Source organism: Oryzias latipes, chromosome 4 (genome assembly GCF_002234675.1).
Source record: "Oryzias latipes chromosome 4, ASM223467v1".
Lineage (NCBI taxonomy): Eukaryota > Metazoa > Chordata > Actinopteri > Beloniformes > Adrianichthyidae > Oryzias > Oryzias latipes.
The window spans coordinates 25,372,849-25,389,734 of record NC_019862.2 but is presented as its reverse complement, the minus strand read 5'-3'; the positions used below and the strand labels follow the sequence as shown (position 1 = coordinate 25,389,734).

General features: G+C 43.5%; 1 protein-coding gene and 1 long non-coding RNA gene across 2 annotated transcripts in view; one reads left to right on the top strand and one right to left on the bottom strand.

Moving 5' to 3' along the window:
* Positions 1-7,796, top strand: part of LOC105353990 (inactive N-acetylated-alpha-linked acidic dipeptidase-like protein 2) — an 80,553-nt gene extending 72,757 nt beyond the window's left edge. The window contains exons 5-6 of the mRNA XM_020702830.2: positions 430-549; positions 7,656-7,796. Of these exons, the coding sequence (XP_020558489.1) occupies positions 430-549; positions 7,656-7,796 (261 nt within the window). The remainder of the gene's footprint in view (positions 1-429; positions 550-7,655) is intronic.
* Positions 7,797-14,019: 6,223 nt separating this feature from the next.
* LOC111947391 lies at positions 14,020-14,485 on the bottom strand. Its single transcript, XR_002873200.1, has 2 exons — positions 14,349-14,485; positions 14,020-14,270 (listed from the first exon to the last, which is right to left on the bottom strand). It is a non-coding gene; the product is annotated as an uncharacterized LOC111947391 (long non-coding RNA).
* Positions 14,486-16,886: the final 2,401 nt, after the last annotated feature.

Sequence of the window (16,886 nt, the reverse complement as noted above, 5' to 3'; positions counted from 1 at the left end):
GTCATGAAATGGGAGATACTCACAAGGAGCGAAAGGCAGAGCCTCAGAGTCGTCTAACGTCTGGGTGGAAAAATATAGTTTACTTTAAAAGGTTTAAAAAAAGCATTATATAGGCACTTTAAGTTTTCTTGTTCAGGTTCATCGTTTGAGATTTCAAGTCATTGAAGACCAAATACATGCTGTAAACAGTGAGCTGAAGCAACATCTGATGAACAACTTTATAAGAAGTAGTTGTAATGGTTATCATAGAAACATGTTAGCAGGAACTTCAGATCTTGTTTTTTGGTTGTTTGTTTGTGATTTAAGATTTTAGCAGTGCAAAAAAAAAAAAATTTTGGGCACACACATAACTGTTATGGACACACCCACTCCAAATGCATTTGTGGGGAAAATCCCTACTGTATGGACTTATTTGTTGCATCTCTACAGGGGGAGCTAGTGGATGTCCAATACGGCAGTGTGGATGATCTGAGGAGAGCCAAAGACACCCTGAACCTGACTAACCAGATAGCTGTGGTCAAGCTTGGAAAAGCTCCATTATTGTACAAGGTAAAGCCCAATCACAGCCCTGCTGTGTCCTGGAAATAATACAGTGGTCCCTCATTTACTGTGGCTGCTTCTTGGCCAGTAATACCTAGCAAATATGGTTTGTGATCTCAATAGGATTATTCAAGTCAAATGTAGTACACCATTTGGCTTATCCCGCAGCTTTCACTGATTCGCACACGTAGTTTGGCAGAGAGTTTCTTTCGTCGGATGCCCTTCCTGACACAACCATGTCTTTTCAAGGCACAGGTTAGACCCAGAAAGACAGCAGTGTGAAGGGTCTTGCCTGATGACCTACGCTGGATTTTAGCTAATTGGAAGGCAAACCCAGGTTTCCTGCGTGCCAGTTTTCTACCCAGCTAACTGAGCCTAGCATTATCCCTGTTAAATAAAGGTAAATATTAATAGTTCTAAAAAAAACTGTGATAGGTGAAATCTTGGAAGTAGGGTTGTAGGTTGTTTTAAGGCTGTAAAACCCCTTTCTGCACTTTTCTCAGATAGACATATGGACAACAGATAGACACCAGCTCAGTGGCCTTGTGGAAGAGTGTCCGCCCTGTGACTGAATGGTCATGAGTTCAAATCAAGTCTGAGTCATATCAAAGACTCTATAAAATGAGACCCAGTGTCTCCCTGCTTGACACTCAGGATTATGGGATTGGATTGGGGGATTAATCCACCAAACCGAACCTGTTCACACTTTTCACTCTGTTGTTTAAACTTTCAAAGTAAACCTTTTTAGGAAAAAGATTCCAGTATTATAGAATGAAAACAAACATCTGCTTGAGATTGTAGTTTTGGTAACCTGAATGCATTCTGTATAGCAGGCATGGCACAAATGAGATTGATTGACAAGGTCAACTGTCAATCAGGACACGGAACACAGCATGAGCATTGTAAAAATACTGAAAAGTCAGCAAAACTGTAAGATTGGGAAAGGTGAACCTTGATATAACACTCCACTATAGTATTTCTGTTCATACTGTTTGACATTTTAAATACTTACGTGCCCAAAACATACCAATAAATGTTCCTTTTTGTGTTGGGATCAATGTATATTTATGTCTCACATTTACCTAATTGTTCGTTAACAAATGAGGCCATGATGTCTGTTTGTTTCTAGCAGCATGGCTGTAGTTTCTTGAGACAGAGCTGCAACAGTGACACTGACTCAGCGCATTTCTGCCTGGACGTGTGCCAGGCTCCGCTCAAAGCATTTTCCCCATCAATTACAAGATGACAGGGAAAATATGAATTCCAATCCAGTTAATGAAAACATAAACATCTACTTAGATGTTAATTGCTCATAAATTTCTCTTCACATTCCATTCAATCAAAAATAATTTAATTATAGGGACCTTAGTACGACTCCAAGATCACTTTAACAGCATTCCGTGCTGGAAATTTCTGCTAATGGACAATTAGAAGTTACACTGTGGAAAGATTGCAAAGACACAAATTTGTATCTTTTTCATACATCAGTGCTGATCTGTTTGTGGAAAGGTTGTAATCCTAAACTGAAACTGGCAGTTGGTAGTAGATCATTTGCAGGTAACATTTCAAAGACTGTTGGTCATTTATTTTCACAAGCACCACTTTAACAGTCATGAGATAGTTTGATTTATAACCCTTTGTAAAGTCAAAAAATATGTTGGTGGATAACAAAATAATAGCATAAAATATTAACATCAAAATTGGCAGTTTCATTAGACTGCTCCTTCACAGAGCAAACAAAAACGGGGGAGGGCGTGTTTACGCCAAGGTGCATTTGACAAAGAGATTGTCAGAGTTCAAGTGACCTTTGATGTCAAACAGCAAGTAACTCTGAAATGAACAGGTTACAAACTTTTTTGGCAAAATCATACCCTTTTCTTTTGCGTCTGATAGTCATTGTACATGACTTTCATCCACATATTTTCTGTATTTAAATAACTTTACTAGCGATTTGTTTGCAGGATATTAAGCAGGTTAAAAATGTTTGGGGAAAAAAGCTTAAACTCAAAACCTGCCGACGTCAGTTACAGTAGAGCTTCTAAAGAAAGATCACAAATCTGCTGCTTCGTACTCAATGTCACTGCTAGGCGCATTAAATGCAAGAGTGGTGGGAAAAAAACGACGTACATTTAATTCAGAAAGAAAGAACAGTATGTAGTCCAGTTATAGGTATGCAGATGTCTCAAAATCAGACTGAGTGCTTGGGGTTTGGTGAGCATCGCTCTGCTGACCCATTTTCTTCTGTTTTTTTTTTCACCTTCGCCTACAGTCTGTGACAATTTTAATCATGTGTTCTTTGTTGCTGCCATGTGTCAGCGGCTAAAACAAATGCTTGCTTTTTACATGAAATTGGGCGCCGATGATTGATGAGCCCTGAACTCTCACTAATGAGTGTGTGACGGTGACTGCCGGCCCAAAGTCACCACACAACCACCGCAGTCGTATCTGAAATGCAGCACGCTGATGTTTATCACCATGGTTAAGCTCGTTTGGCTGCAGTAATAATATAATAATTATAAACCATAATAGGATCATGGTCCTGTTTCAGTGCAGTGTTGTCACCACCTCACTTTAACAAGATGTTGAAGTTTTACTGGAATTTTTAATAGCAGATAAAAGCTCATAATTCAGATCATTTGAAAGATTAAATTAAAAACTAAAGCATATTTTTGTTACAATTTGGTTTTAATTATGTTGTTTGGTGCTTTGTTTAGTGTATTAAGCAGATTTTTGTTTATATCAGTGTTGTACAGGCCCTGTGGTATACCATGACTCATTCACATGCAACTGATCAGGATTGTGTGACTTAAAGCCGCTAAATTCATGTCGTAACAATAATAAGTTCAAGGTTATAATATTATGTTTCAACAAATCAGGGCTGTTATTTAGTAATCAGGTAAAGACACAAGTTTGCTTTCAAAAGTAGATCATTGCTCATGCATTTCTGTTTTTTCCTATTAAAACAAAGCATTATAATTGGGTTTATTTTGATTAATATTACTTTTTTTTTTCCATTTGTGTGATCCTTTAAAAATTTGGATCACACAACCAAATTTGTGTGATCCAACCACAAAGAATTCTGGAGGCAAGAGACCCACAACATTGCAGTTAAATGTTTATAATGAGGGTATAATACACTTTTAAAAACCCAGTTGAACCTGGGCGCTATATTCACTAGGGTCTAAATGAGGAGGTTAGGATGAGCTGGACGTTGCGAGTGAACACAGCAGCTCTCCACCACGCAAATTATGAATGGGAAGGCTGCTCAAATGAACTTCTCACACTACACATTTGTACACTTACGGTTCCTGTGAATGGGTGATTGATTGTGCTGATGTGGCACCTAGGCTTTACAAGTGACTAAATGTGCAAAACGCTGCCTCCACGCAACACAAAGCAGCCCAATGGTGAGGTGACAGGATAAACTCTACCGCTCTTATACTTTAGACCTTTTTTTGCCTTTTTTTATGCTCCACATAAAAACACACGTACTGCAACATTTGGAACATTTGGATCCTTTAAAAAGGAATAAACTAAATGTTTAATCGATGCATGAATTTATTTCCATCTATGAAAAAAAATCACTTACGTTTTTGCTTTCAAGTAGATGCTAAATTAAGGTAATTGTGGAACCAAGGTGGTCATATTAGCATCAAAAGGCTTCAAGGGGTAAATTGTTGGTTTGTTCAGTGTGCTTTTTTGTTCACATGCGACCAGGATGTATGACAAAAGGGATTTTGTTTTTTTCCGGATATGGATCAGAATGTCGGTAAATTTGTTTTATGGCCCCACTATAACAGTAACAACTACAAAAAGTGTTTTTTTTTTTTTTTCGTGTGCTTTAGTCTTTAGCTTAAGAAAGATACGGCACACATTGGGCTCATTGTCTAGGCTTGGGTATGTGTTGCGGACAAGACAACAAAAAAAGAGATTAGACTCTGAGACAACGTCACGGCATTACTTGGTCCTGATTATGCTTTTCAGAATATTTTTAAAAACAAAACAAAAAAAGTGAATGTTATTCAAAATAAGCTCTTTACAAGGAATATGGAAAAAAATGGAAAGTCACACTTCTGTGACTGGATGCAGACTCCCTTTGCTCCTGTGGAGTGTGTTGTCTTGAAGGTATGAGTTTGGTGTGTGTGTTTGTGCGTTGTCCCTGTTTCCCAGTGAAGGACAGAGTTGATATGAGAGCAGAATGACCATGGCTGGTGTCACAAACTCAATAAAATAGTCATCTATGCTCATAAAGAACAAGGACACAACATCTCCAATGATAACACTGAAATATCGTCTGTTCAGAGGCAGAAGCAGCAAACCTCCCCCTGCACACAGGCTCTTCCTCTAATCAAATAAACTGAAAAAGCAATAGAAGTCTAACTTTATGAGCATAAAACACTCCTTTACATTTAAACAGGAAGATACTTTGGTGTAATTAAATTCAGATCTTGTGGTTGTTTGATTAAAAACTGTTGACATGTAGGAATAGATATGACGAAAGCTCAGTTTTGGGAGTTGTTTTTTACTAGGTGATATGCTTTAGAGCAAAAAAAAAAAAAATTCCTCCTATTCATCACACGCAAACAAACAGCTGCCGTCTGTCATTAGCAGAACCTGAAAGCTTTTTAGCTGATTTTTGTGGCAGATGCCTCTGCCACTGAGTAGATGGGCAATGACAAGATGCATTCATGTCACTGGTGGTTTGGTGGTCGCACTTATCAAGCCTGCTTTTGTTAACAACCTTTCAGGAACTCATGTGTTTCTTCCAAATGTTCAAGGATAATTGATGTGTTTTTTTTAATTAAAGGGGAGGAGCCAAATACTTAGTTAAATGGTTTGAGCGATAAGTTTAAAAATATACATTTATGACATCACCAGGTCTTTATGTGACTGTTAAAACACCAAACTCTTACAGTGACCAACCAATACTTTCCAAGGACTTATGCTGAGTTACGTACCTACGCTTCGTGGAGGAAGTTCCACAATCTTGAACACTTTAAATTTTAATAGTGTTCCACTGATGCTTTTGTTTTTAGAGTTTATAACACCACGGAAAATTTATTTTAAATGGTTCATTAGACTGTATGTGCCCCATAGCATGTACCATGGGTTCGTTCAGAAAAATGTGTTGGCCTGTTTGGTTGTGTACATGTTATGTTTTTCTAGTTTCAGTTTGTTTTTGTCGTCCTAATGCTAATGTTCACACAGAGCATGTGGTGTCTGTTCAAGAAAGCGCTGAACGTCCATTCTTAAACATGCTTTTAGCAAAGGGTGTTCATACTGGACTGTCGCTACCCGGTACCAGCTCATACCTGCAGTAGGAAGAGGCTCGTTGTCACCCCCTGAGCCGGGGCTGTTCGTGTCCCTGGGGGGTGGGTCCTGGTCCTTGCCCCTGGGCGCTGGGCCCCGCCAAACTTCCAACATGGCCGAGCCTGGTCAGGCCATATTTATAACACCCCTTGTGGGCCGCCTTTTTTTCCCGGGGTTCCCCCCTCCTGGGCGGGGGCGGCGGGCCCCTGCCTTGCTCCTACCTGGACCAACCGTGGGCCGGGTGGGTGGCTGCCTGGAGTGCGGAGCGGGTCTCCCTTGGGGGGTCCTGGCTCGTACCTGGGGTCGGGGCGGGGGGATGCCCGGAACTCCTGGGTGGTGGTGAGGTGCTCGTCTGGGGCTGTGGGCGTCCCTCTCCGGTGGGGCCCTGCGTTGGGCTCTTCCGGCGCGGGGGGGGGGGGCTGCTTTCCTGGCTGGGCTGGGGCGGCGCTCTCTTTCCCTCCGCGCCTCCCTGCTCTCTGGCTCTGGGGGCCTTGCGGTGGTCCTGCTGGCCCTGGCCTGGGTGGCGGTCTTGGTCGCCCGGGGGGCGGTTGTTCCCTGTCTGTTCCCGTATGGCGTTGGGGGAATTCCGGCTGCCGCTGCTGCTGCGGCGGGGGTCTGGGTGTGGGGGTGGCTGGGCGCTCCTCCTCCTTCTTTTCACATTCCACCATCCATTTTAGAAGAACATAAACACTCACTTGAGCACAGGTGTTAGCTCACCTTTGCACTAATAGTTTGCATGATTGAATGAATGAAAGATTTCACACTAGTTGGTTTAAAGGCATAGGTATGCGTTCGTGAACACTATCTGTTTTGTGTACATGTTGACATGTGGACATTCTTGCAGCTAGCAGGTGTGTTGATAATAGAGTGTGTGTGAACAGGCCCCGCCCTTTTTGTACTACATTTGAACCGTACCATAATGATTAACAACCAGTAAACTTGTTGCTTTATGCTGCTTCATGGTCTTACCCCCCTTCCCCTCCTATTATCACCCTCCTACCCCCCCCCTCTCTAACGTCCCTCTCTCTTCTTCCCCTCTTTCCTTTTCCGTCTGGTCCAACACCAAAGATTTTCAAACATGATTGAAATTAATAAAGTTTGGCCTCAATTACAAAAGGGGTTTATTCAGACATACCTTTGGTTTGTCTGAAGATTAATAACCCCTCTTGTTAAAATAAAATATGTCCAACACAAGAGGCCCTCAGCTCTCATCTGTTTGCCTAGCTGTTGGACAGGACAAGTTTTAAAAAATAAAAATAAAAAAATAAAAAAAAAATAAAAAAAAGGAAGAGGCTCGTTGTGAAATGTCGAAGAGACGCAAATCTCGCTCCAGGCTTTTTCTTCCACAGCTCGATCCGGATATGAAAGACTTGGTGTCCCATAATTCCAGCTGGGCCCAAACTGCAATTATTAATTTCTCCTTCATACCCAATGGTTATGTTACGACACAACAAAATCCAAGTCCCTGATCAAAGTTCAACTGTAATAACTTTTAACAAGTGTTCTATGGCTGTGTGTTTTGTGTATAGAGCCTGAAAAAATACTTCAAACTGGCGTAGTGAGGTGGGAACCTGAGACCACAAACCCCACGTTTATGTTGGTTTACATAAGCTTTTCATTGTAAGTGGCTGTATAAATGCGCTAGCTGAGCCTGGTGTCAGACAACATACTTTAGTGATGTAACACAAACACACACTTTTCCAACCAACTATCAGCTTTCTTTACTCCAAATATGTGCTGTGTGCTGAAAAAGCAAAGATTACACTTAAAACTCCCAGGTTGAACATCTACATTTCTGTGTGCAGCTGGCCCTGCTGTCTCAGTGGGGATTTGCGGGAGCTCTTTTGTACGTGGACCCTTGTGACGCTCCCTTCAGCCGCAGTATCCTTCATCAGATCTTCAGAGTCACCCTGAATCCTGGAGGAAGCCCTGCTATTGGTGAGTGACAAAAACTATTGTGTGTTTGTAGCAAACAGCCATAGCTACATATTAGTTTAGTGTCTACCTTGTGCTATAATTATGGCTTGAGTCCTGAAAAATGGGGCAAAGGTCCATATTTTAAATGCAAGCAGTAGTAGTGGTTTACTTGCTTATTCAAAGAGTTAAGCCCTTCATGCCGTTTGTCTATAATTTACAATGCACCATTAAATTCATGACTTAATTAAGCATCAATTTAAACAGAAAAAACATGGAAGAATAGTTTTTTTATATAATAAATAATTGAAAATAGAGTTAGGAGTTAAAGGCCTCATTGATTAACGGTTATTTACCAGAACGTCCACCCAAAAAAACCCACCAGAGACACACATGGCAAACTTTTAAAGATTAAGTTTAAAAGAAAAAAATCATTTTTGTTGGTTATTACAATGAAGAAAAACTGACGACAATGTAATGTTTTTGTTGTTTTTTTTATACTTTTATTTTTTTATTTTTAATTGTCCTTGTGTATTTTGAATGTTTGGTTGTAGATTATTTTTCCAAATGTGTATTTGCATAACACCACATACATGACCAAAGTTTTTTTCCCCACATGTGTACACACAGACATGCAAACACAGCTCAAGTTCCCCTCCACTTTGAACAGGAACTCTGCTCCTCAACTAATTAACCATTACACAATTTCTTCTCTCTTTCTTTGAAGATAAACTACTTTTTCTTTCAACAAAAAATGACATGCTTACATTTAAATATCAGGATGGAATGGATCTGTGACTTGCAGGATGGGCAGAATCAGGTAGCAAAATCTCACATAGGATTTTTTTTTTTCCAAACAACCTTTTGTTGAAGTTTGAGCTGTCATATGGAGGAGACATGAAAGAACATATAGCTTACTTGATCTTTTCTTAAAGTCAGCAAACTCACTTTGAAGTGAAATTGCATTGGTGGAATATTTGCTAAACCTTTGGTAAAGATTTTACCTAATTTTGGTTGCAATGTGTCTTTTACTCTTACTGTTGTTTTGATACCATTTGTCCAAATTAAGTCTTGAGTCATGCATTTGTGGTAGTTTGTTGGAAAATCTTTTGTCACAACTGCCTTTACTGGTAGATTAGGCCTGTCTGTGAATTTATCATTAGTTAGGTATGCTCCCGCAACCCAGTGACCCTGAACATGAATATGTATAAAAAATAGTTGGAAAGAAGAAAAAGAAAAACAAAACAAAAAAATAACTTTTTTTTTTTCTTTTCTTTAAACACTAAAAAGTTAATTCCCTCATGTCATGGCTAGCGGGAAAAACAGACCCAAACGCTGGAAACCGGAAGAATACACAGGCGAGTAGATGATGGGTTATGAGTTTTAATGTTCGGTTCTAGGTTTTGTAGATGTTTGGGTGGAGTAGTCACGTCCGAGAGATTCCCACGAAGATGATTGAATGTGTCTGCAGCCCGTGGCGTCACTGGTGGATTAGCTTGAATCGGCGGCGGTTGGTGCGGCTTGAGTCGGCAGAGGCTCGTTGGTGTGACCGGGAGAATTCTGAGGCTTGGTTCCAGAAGCGAAGATGACTCAGGCGCCCACTCGTAGTAACGGATTCCTGTGGACAGACGGAGAACAGAGACTTAGGCGAGAGCTTGACAGCAGTAGCTGTGAGCGAGGTGACCATACTAAGCACCATAGAGGAGCAACGATCTGGCACTGGAGACTGGTCCTGGATCCCCTTAAGAAGGCAGGCGGCTGATGAGGTGAGTGGACGCAGCTGTGATGAGTCAGGAGCCAAGCAGAGAGGGGAGGGGGAGGAGTCTGACAGAGGCACCATGACAGTACCCCCCCCTCAACGACCGCCTCCAGGCGGTCCAGGGCGACGATCCGGGTGGGCCCGGTAAAAGTCCTCAATAGGCGAAGGATCCAAGAAGAGTGAGCGGGGGATCCAAGATCGCTCCTCCGGACCGTAACCCTCCCAGTCCACCAGGAACTGGAATCCGCGACCCCTACGCCGGACATCCAAAACCCGACTGACCGTAAAGGCAGGGGCGCCGTCGATGATACGGGCGGGTGGCGGGGAAGCGGACGGCGGGCACAGAGGACTGTCCAAAACGGGCTTGACTTGGGAGATATGGAATGAAGGATGTACCTTGAGAGCCTTAGGTAGACGGAGACGGACACAGGTGGGGTTGACAATCTTGTCAATGACGTAGGGTCCAATGAATCGTGGCGCCAGTTTCCGTGATGAGGCTTGAATGGGGATATTGCGAGTCGAGAGCCAGACCCTCTGACCAGGTTGGTAGTCGGGTCCCACCACCCTGCGTCGATCGGCGAGACGGCAGTTGCTCTCCTTGGTGCGAAGGAGAGCTGCCCTAGTCTGGTCCCAAACGCGTTGACAGCGCTGGAGGTGCTGTTGAACTGAGGGCACTGCCAGATCGAGTTCCTGTGATGGAAACAGAGGTGGTGAGTACCCGAGGGCGGCTTTGAACGGGGAAATCCCAGTGGCGGAAGAGGGATGAGTGTTATGAGCATACTCAATCCAAACCAGATACTGGGACCAGTCCTGTTGGTTCTGTGCCGCCAGACAGCGCAAGGCTGCCTCCAGTTCCTGGTTAGCTCTCTCCGCTTGGCCGTTAGATTGAGGATGATAACCGGATGAGAGACTGACCGTGGCCCCCAAGGCAGAGCAAAAAGCCTTCCAGACCTGAGAAACGAACTGAGGACCACGGTCAGAGACTATGTCAGTTGGAATCCCATGATGACGGAAGACATGGTTGACAATGACATCAGCGGTTTCAGTGGCAGTAGGCAGTTGAGGTAATGGGATAAAATGAGCCATCTTAGAAAATCGATCAATGACGGTGAATATGACCGTGTTACCTTGGGAAGGAGGCAAACCAGTGACGAAGTCAATTGCAAGGTGGGACCAAGGGCGTTTAGGTGTGGGCAGAGGATGGAGGAGGCCAGCAGGAGCGGAAGACGAGGTTTTGGAACGGGCACACGTAGAACATGCAGCTACATATTCCCGGACGTCCTTGCCCATGGAGGGCCAGAAAAACCTCCTCCTAATTAGTTTGAGAGTGCGGTGGACCCCTCCGTGACAGGCCACACGGGAAGTGTGTCCCCAGGAGATGACGTCAGAACGGAGTGTTGGGGGAACAAACAGTGTGCCCCTGGGGACTGGAGGAGGGTTAGGCTCCTCACCTTGGGCTTGCATGACTTTAGATTCCACGTCCCAGATGAGATTTCCAATGATACATGTGGGGGGAAGAATGGTGGTGGATTCGCGTTCAATGGGGCTGTACTTCCGGGAGAGGGCATCGGGTTTAACATTTCGAGAGCCGGGCCTGTAAGTAATAGTGAATTGGAACCGGTCAAAAAAGAGGCACCAACGAGCTTGCCTGGAGTTTAGTCTCTTGGCGGTCCTGAGATATTTCAAGTTCTTATGGTCGGTCCATACGATGAATGGTTGTTCGGCTCCTTCCAACCAGTGACGCCATTCTTCCAAAGCCAGCTTGATGGCCAATAACTCCCGATTGCCAACATCATAATTTTGTTCGGCTGGAGAAAGCTTGCGGGAGAAAAAAGCACATGGTTTCAATTTTCCAGAACCTTCTTCTTTCTGTGACAATACCGCTCCTACCCCTGAATCAGATGCATCAACTTCCACTATGAATTGCCGGGAAGGGTCGGGTTGAATAAGTATAGGTGCAGAGACGAAGAGTTCTTTGAGTTTAGAAAAGGCTCGCTGTGCTTCTGGGGTCCACTGAAAGGGACGGTTAACAGAGGTTAGTTGCGTGAGGGGGGCTGCAATGCTGCTATAATTCCTTATAAAGCGCCTGTAGAAATTTGCGAATCCGAGAAATTGTTGCAATTTCTTGCGGTTTTCGGGTGGCTCCCAGTTAGTGACGGCCTCAATTTTAGCGGGGTCAGGGCGAATTCGTCCTGCCTCAATAATGTAGCCAAAAAATTGCACCGTGTTGACGTGGAATTCACATTTCTCATGTTTGACATAGAGTTGATTTTCTAGTAGCCGTTCCAGAACCTGTCGGACGTGAAGTTCGTGTTGGGCTTGGTTGTGGGAATAGATCAAGATATCATCTAGGTAGATGAACACAAAACGGTTGAGGAAGTCCCGGAGGACGTCGTTAACCATCCGCTGGAAGACGGCTGGAGCATTGGTTAAGCCGAATGGCATCACAAGATATTCGTAGTGCCCCAGTGGCGTGTTGAAAGCCGTCTTCCATTCATCTCCATCCTTAATTCTGACTAAGTGGTAGGCGTTTCTGAGATCCAATTTAGTGAAAATCCGGGCTTCTTGGATCGAATCGAAAACAGACGAAATGAGCGGTAGAGAGTACTTGTCCTTTATGGTGATTTGATTTAATTCACGGTAGTCGATACAGGGACGGAGGGTTTTATCTTTTTTTTCAACAAAAAAGAATCCGGCCCCCACAGGAGAGGAGGATGGTCGAATGTGTCCCAAAGCAAGGGCTTCTTGAACATAATTCTCCATAGCCAGTCTTTCAGGACCAGATAAGTTAAATAAATGCCCTTTAGGGAGAGTGGCACCAGGTAATACATTTATTGCGCAATCATAGGGACGGTGGGGTGGAAGCGCGCTAGCTTTGATCTTACAAAAAACAGTTTTAAGGTCGTGGTAACAAGACGGAACCTTGGAAAGGTCAATCTCACAAGAGTCTTCATGGGCAGAAACAGCCATAGTAGGAATGGCTGACTGTAGGCAATTGACCAGGCAATAGGGGCTCCAGTGGTTAATGGTTCTTCGTGCCCAGTTGAACTGTGGGTTATGTTGTTTTAACCAGGAGCACCCCAACACAATAGGAGTATGAGTAGATTGCGTGATCAGAAGTTGAATGGTTTCTCTATGATTACCTGAAGAAATGAGTAATAGTGGCTTGGTGCGATGAGTTATTCGTGAAAGGTGTTGGCCACCCAGGCCTGAAGCTTCAATGGGTACGTCCAGAGGTTCTGAGGGTATGGATAGCTGGTTAACCAATTGTTGATCTATGAGGCTCTGCTCGGCACCAGAATCAACTAAAGCACGTGAATCATATACTTGGGTTTGTAAACAGAGTTTAACAGGTATACACAGAGAAACGGCATCAGAGTTTTTACCGCTTGGATCCCCCCGCGATTTGGCTTTTAGCGGGGGGTCTTGGAGTTTAAACGGCGTGGACAGGCGTGGACTAGATGCCCATGGTTTCCGCAGTAGAAGCAAGAACCTTCCTCTCTGCGCTTACGACGTTCCTCTTCAGTGAGTTTTGAATGGCCTATCTGCATAGGCTCCTCGGGAGGTTTTTGAGTTATGGTGTTCTCCGTACGAAAAGATGAGTCTGGCGTGGGAATCATGAATGAATTGTGGGTTGTAATACGAGTAGTTGGGGGTCTTTCTCGTTGACGTTCACGCAAACGGAGGTCAGAACGGAGTGCCGCTGTGACCAGCTCCTCAAAAGTACGTGCTTCTGGTTGTGAACAGAGATGATCTTTGATTCTTTCATTTAGCGACTGGTAAAAGATGCCTTTAAGGGCGAGATCGGGCCAACCTGCTTCGACGGCTAAGATACGAAAATCTATCACATGGTCACTGACTGACCGATTGTTTTGTTTTAAACTGAGCAGACGACGGGTGGCTTCTTCCTGCTTACGAGGCTGATCGAAAATAAGCCTGAACTCATTAATGAATCTATCATACGTAAGATGCGAGATGGGGTTAGATGAAACAAAGGCTTGAGCCCATTGGAGTGCTTTGTTCCTAAGAGAGTTAATTACTAGTGTGATTTACTAAGGTCAGATTGGTAATATCTAGGAGCTTGTTGAAAAATTAGTTGACATTGCAGTACAAAACCTCCGCAAGCTTCGACGTCACCCAAGAATGGTTCCGGTTGCAGACGGAAGTTTTCGGAAGCGGCGGAGGACCGGATGCGGAAGTTTCCGGGCCGTTGCCGGAGGTATGGGGGGTAGCGGCTGTGGCGTGAGAAGATTGTCCGGTTAGTTCATGAAGCTTTTGTGCCATACCGTCCAGGCGAAGAAAAAGGTCCTGTTGAGCAGCAGCCATCTGCGAAAGGGCATCAGCTTGGCGTCCGAGCATTATTCCCTCTTGGGTTACGGCGAGTCTCAACCCTTCCGGATCAGCTGGGTCAGGAGTCTGGCCAGATCGTTCTGTCATGGCTAGCGGGAAAAACAGACCCAAACGCTGGAAACCGGAAGAATACACAGGCGAGTAGATGATGGGTTATGAGTTTTAATGTTCGGTTCTAGGTTTTGTAGATGTTTGGGTGGAGTAGTCACGTCCGAGAGATTCCCACGAAGATGATTGAATGTGTCTGCAGCCCGTGGCGTCACTGGTGGATTAGCTTGAATCGGCGGCGGTTGGTGCGGCTTGAGTCGGCAGAGGCTCGTTGGTGTGACCGGGAGAATTCTGAGGCTTGGTTCCAGAAGCGAAGATGACTCAGGCGCCCACTCGTAGTAACGGATTCCTGTGGACAGACGGAGAACAGAGACTTAGGCGAGAGCTTGACAGCAGTAGCTGTGAGCGAGGTGACCATACTAAGCACCATAGAGGAGCAACGATCTGGCACTGGAGACTGGTCCTGGATCCCCTTAAGAAGGCAGGCGGCTGATGAGGTGAGTGGACGCAGCTGTGATGAGTCAGGAGCCAAGCAGAGAGGGGAGGGGGAGGAGTCTGACAGAGGCACCATGACACCTCAGATCAGAAACTTTTAATCCCAATAAAAGTCTGCAGTGTAAAATTATTTTGATGAAATATTTTTTCCATATTCAGATTATATAAAATGCAATAAAAATATCATCATACATTTTCTTTATTAAATGTTTTCTATTTGTTTCATTTAGGTAAAAACAACAAGTAGTAAAACGTTAAGTTAGATTATTATGGAGTTTTTGAGTGGATTCAGACCTGAGACGTTCTCTCATTTCTGTTCTTGTAATCATGCTCAGCATGTCTGTGTGCCTCTTTTTTAATGTATTTAAATCATCTTCCCATGACGGATGGCCTCACTGACCCTCACTCCTGTCCTGACTCCCTGTTTTACGCCCAAACTGGTCAGCAGGGACGTGTCATTACCACTCAGGTATCCTTAGTCAGTGTAAGAGTCGCAGAAGCGCAGTGGCAGGACCCGCCTGTAACCCCGGCAGATGTCTGGACTGCTGCACGTGCACATGCAAGTGCATGTGTGTGAGCGCGTGTGTTGGAGTGTGCTTAAATGGAAGAGCAGGAGACAGATGTTGGCTGTCTGCTCTCAGCTCCCCCCACTAATAAAGCACACAAGAACAGAGGATGATGAAGGACACCTCATTACTCATCAAGGAGATTTTGTTGAGCTGCCAACTACAGCCCCAAGCACGGTCCCAACAGCAGCCCTAGCTTTAACTCCAACTATGGCCCAAACCATGTGACACGCTCTTTACTGAGGCTGTTCAATTCTGTTATAATTCTCATATATTTCTCGGAACACTTTTAGAAAGAGTTTAATCATAGGAGCACAGGAGATTCAAAATAAAGGGAAACTGAAATCAAAGGACTTAAAAACAAACTGTCAGTCCGACTGAAAGCCTCTACAGAGTTGGGTTTTTATCATATTGCACATGCAGTTACATCCTAACTCTGTTCTTAAGCGACTATTGAAAGTTTAAACTGGACCACCCTGATGTTTATTGAGCCTTTGTCTTCATAAGACTGTAAAAGGGAGATAAAAAAAAGTCTTATTATGAGCACTACATTCTTTTTATTCAAATTTGCATTGAAAGCATGTGCGTTGATAGTTTTCTGAAGGTTGTTTAATATTCATCCGAATAAATCTGCTTCCTGCAACATCACTTCCTCTATGTCCAGGAAAAATGCTTTTCATAAATCAGTTTGATGGCAAATATTCTCCACTGCCTCCTCAGTCTGATACACACAAACACGCACACGCCTTGTGTCAAACACACATGTAAACATTTATGAAGACATAAGTAAGAAACATATTTAAAATACTGACATGAAAATTGTTGGTTATCAAGGTCAGTTTATCTGAAATTTTAGGTGACTTTCAAAAACCACGAGAACTGGAAGAGTGAGTGTGACATCACCCATGGAAGACGACTCAGCGATGGGGATGTCACCATGTTGGAACCACAAATCTTCATTAAACAGTGATTGGTCCAAGTCGTCTGAGTCATCACTTCAATGGCAACCATACTCACCAACCAGGAGTGAGCTTGTTGGAAGGCCACACCTGTACTACCATTTAAAAGCGGGCTCACACATGTTTATTGAGGCATCTGATTAGCCAGTTTACAACTTGAATAAATTGCAATATAGGAAAAAAAAATATGGGAAAAAAATGAGATTAGCAAGAACGTGTTAAAAAAGAAAGGAGAGTAAGAATGGTTGTAACAAATGTAATAATAGCTGTTTATTTCTCAATAGAAATCTACGGGATTCTGGCTTCTTGGAGCCCACAGGTACTTCCTGTTTGGAAGATGAGGGGGGATGGGTCGTACAGTCCAGTCAAAGTCAAAGATGAAGCTGCATTTAATTAAAGCATCAGATCACAAAAGTGAAGGTGCTAAAACAATAAATTGGTTTCTTACCTGCTGAAGGGCAAATTATTTGATCAAAAGTGCTACTTTAGGCACTGAAATCTCTGTTGGGTATCCAAATGCATCAACGCAGAGGTGAACTACACTCAGTCATCTTTAAACTACAACTATATGGCCTATCAATGAAATTTACAGCTTTATTCCAGTGGACTTTATTCACTCAAACGTCTGTTGTTGACAAATATGTAATAAAGTCTCTTGACATAAGGGGTGTTCTTGGGATTTAGATTTTTTTCTCTCACCTGTCTCTAAGGCTGCATTCACAGTGCAGGTCTTGATTGCCCAAATCCGATTTTCTGACTATATCCGGTTTATTTGACGGCCCACTTATATCATCTTTTAAAAGTGACCCGTATCCGATTTTTTTCATTTACACTATACAATGCTGAAACTATCAAACATAGACATTCTGAGGACCACGTAGCAGCATTTCCGCCTTGCGCGGACCTCCTTCAAGCTTTTATGTGACTGCGGTTGTCATGGAGGCA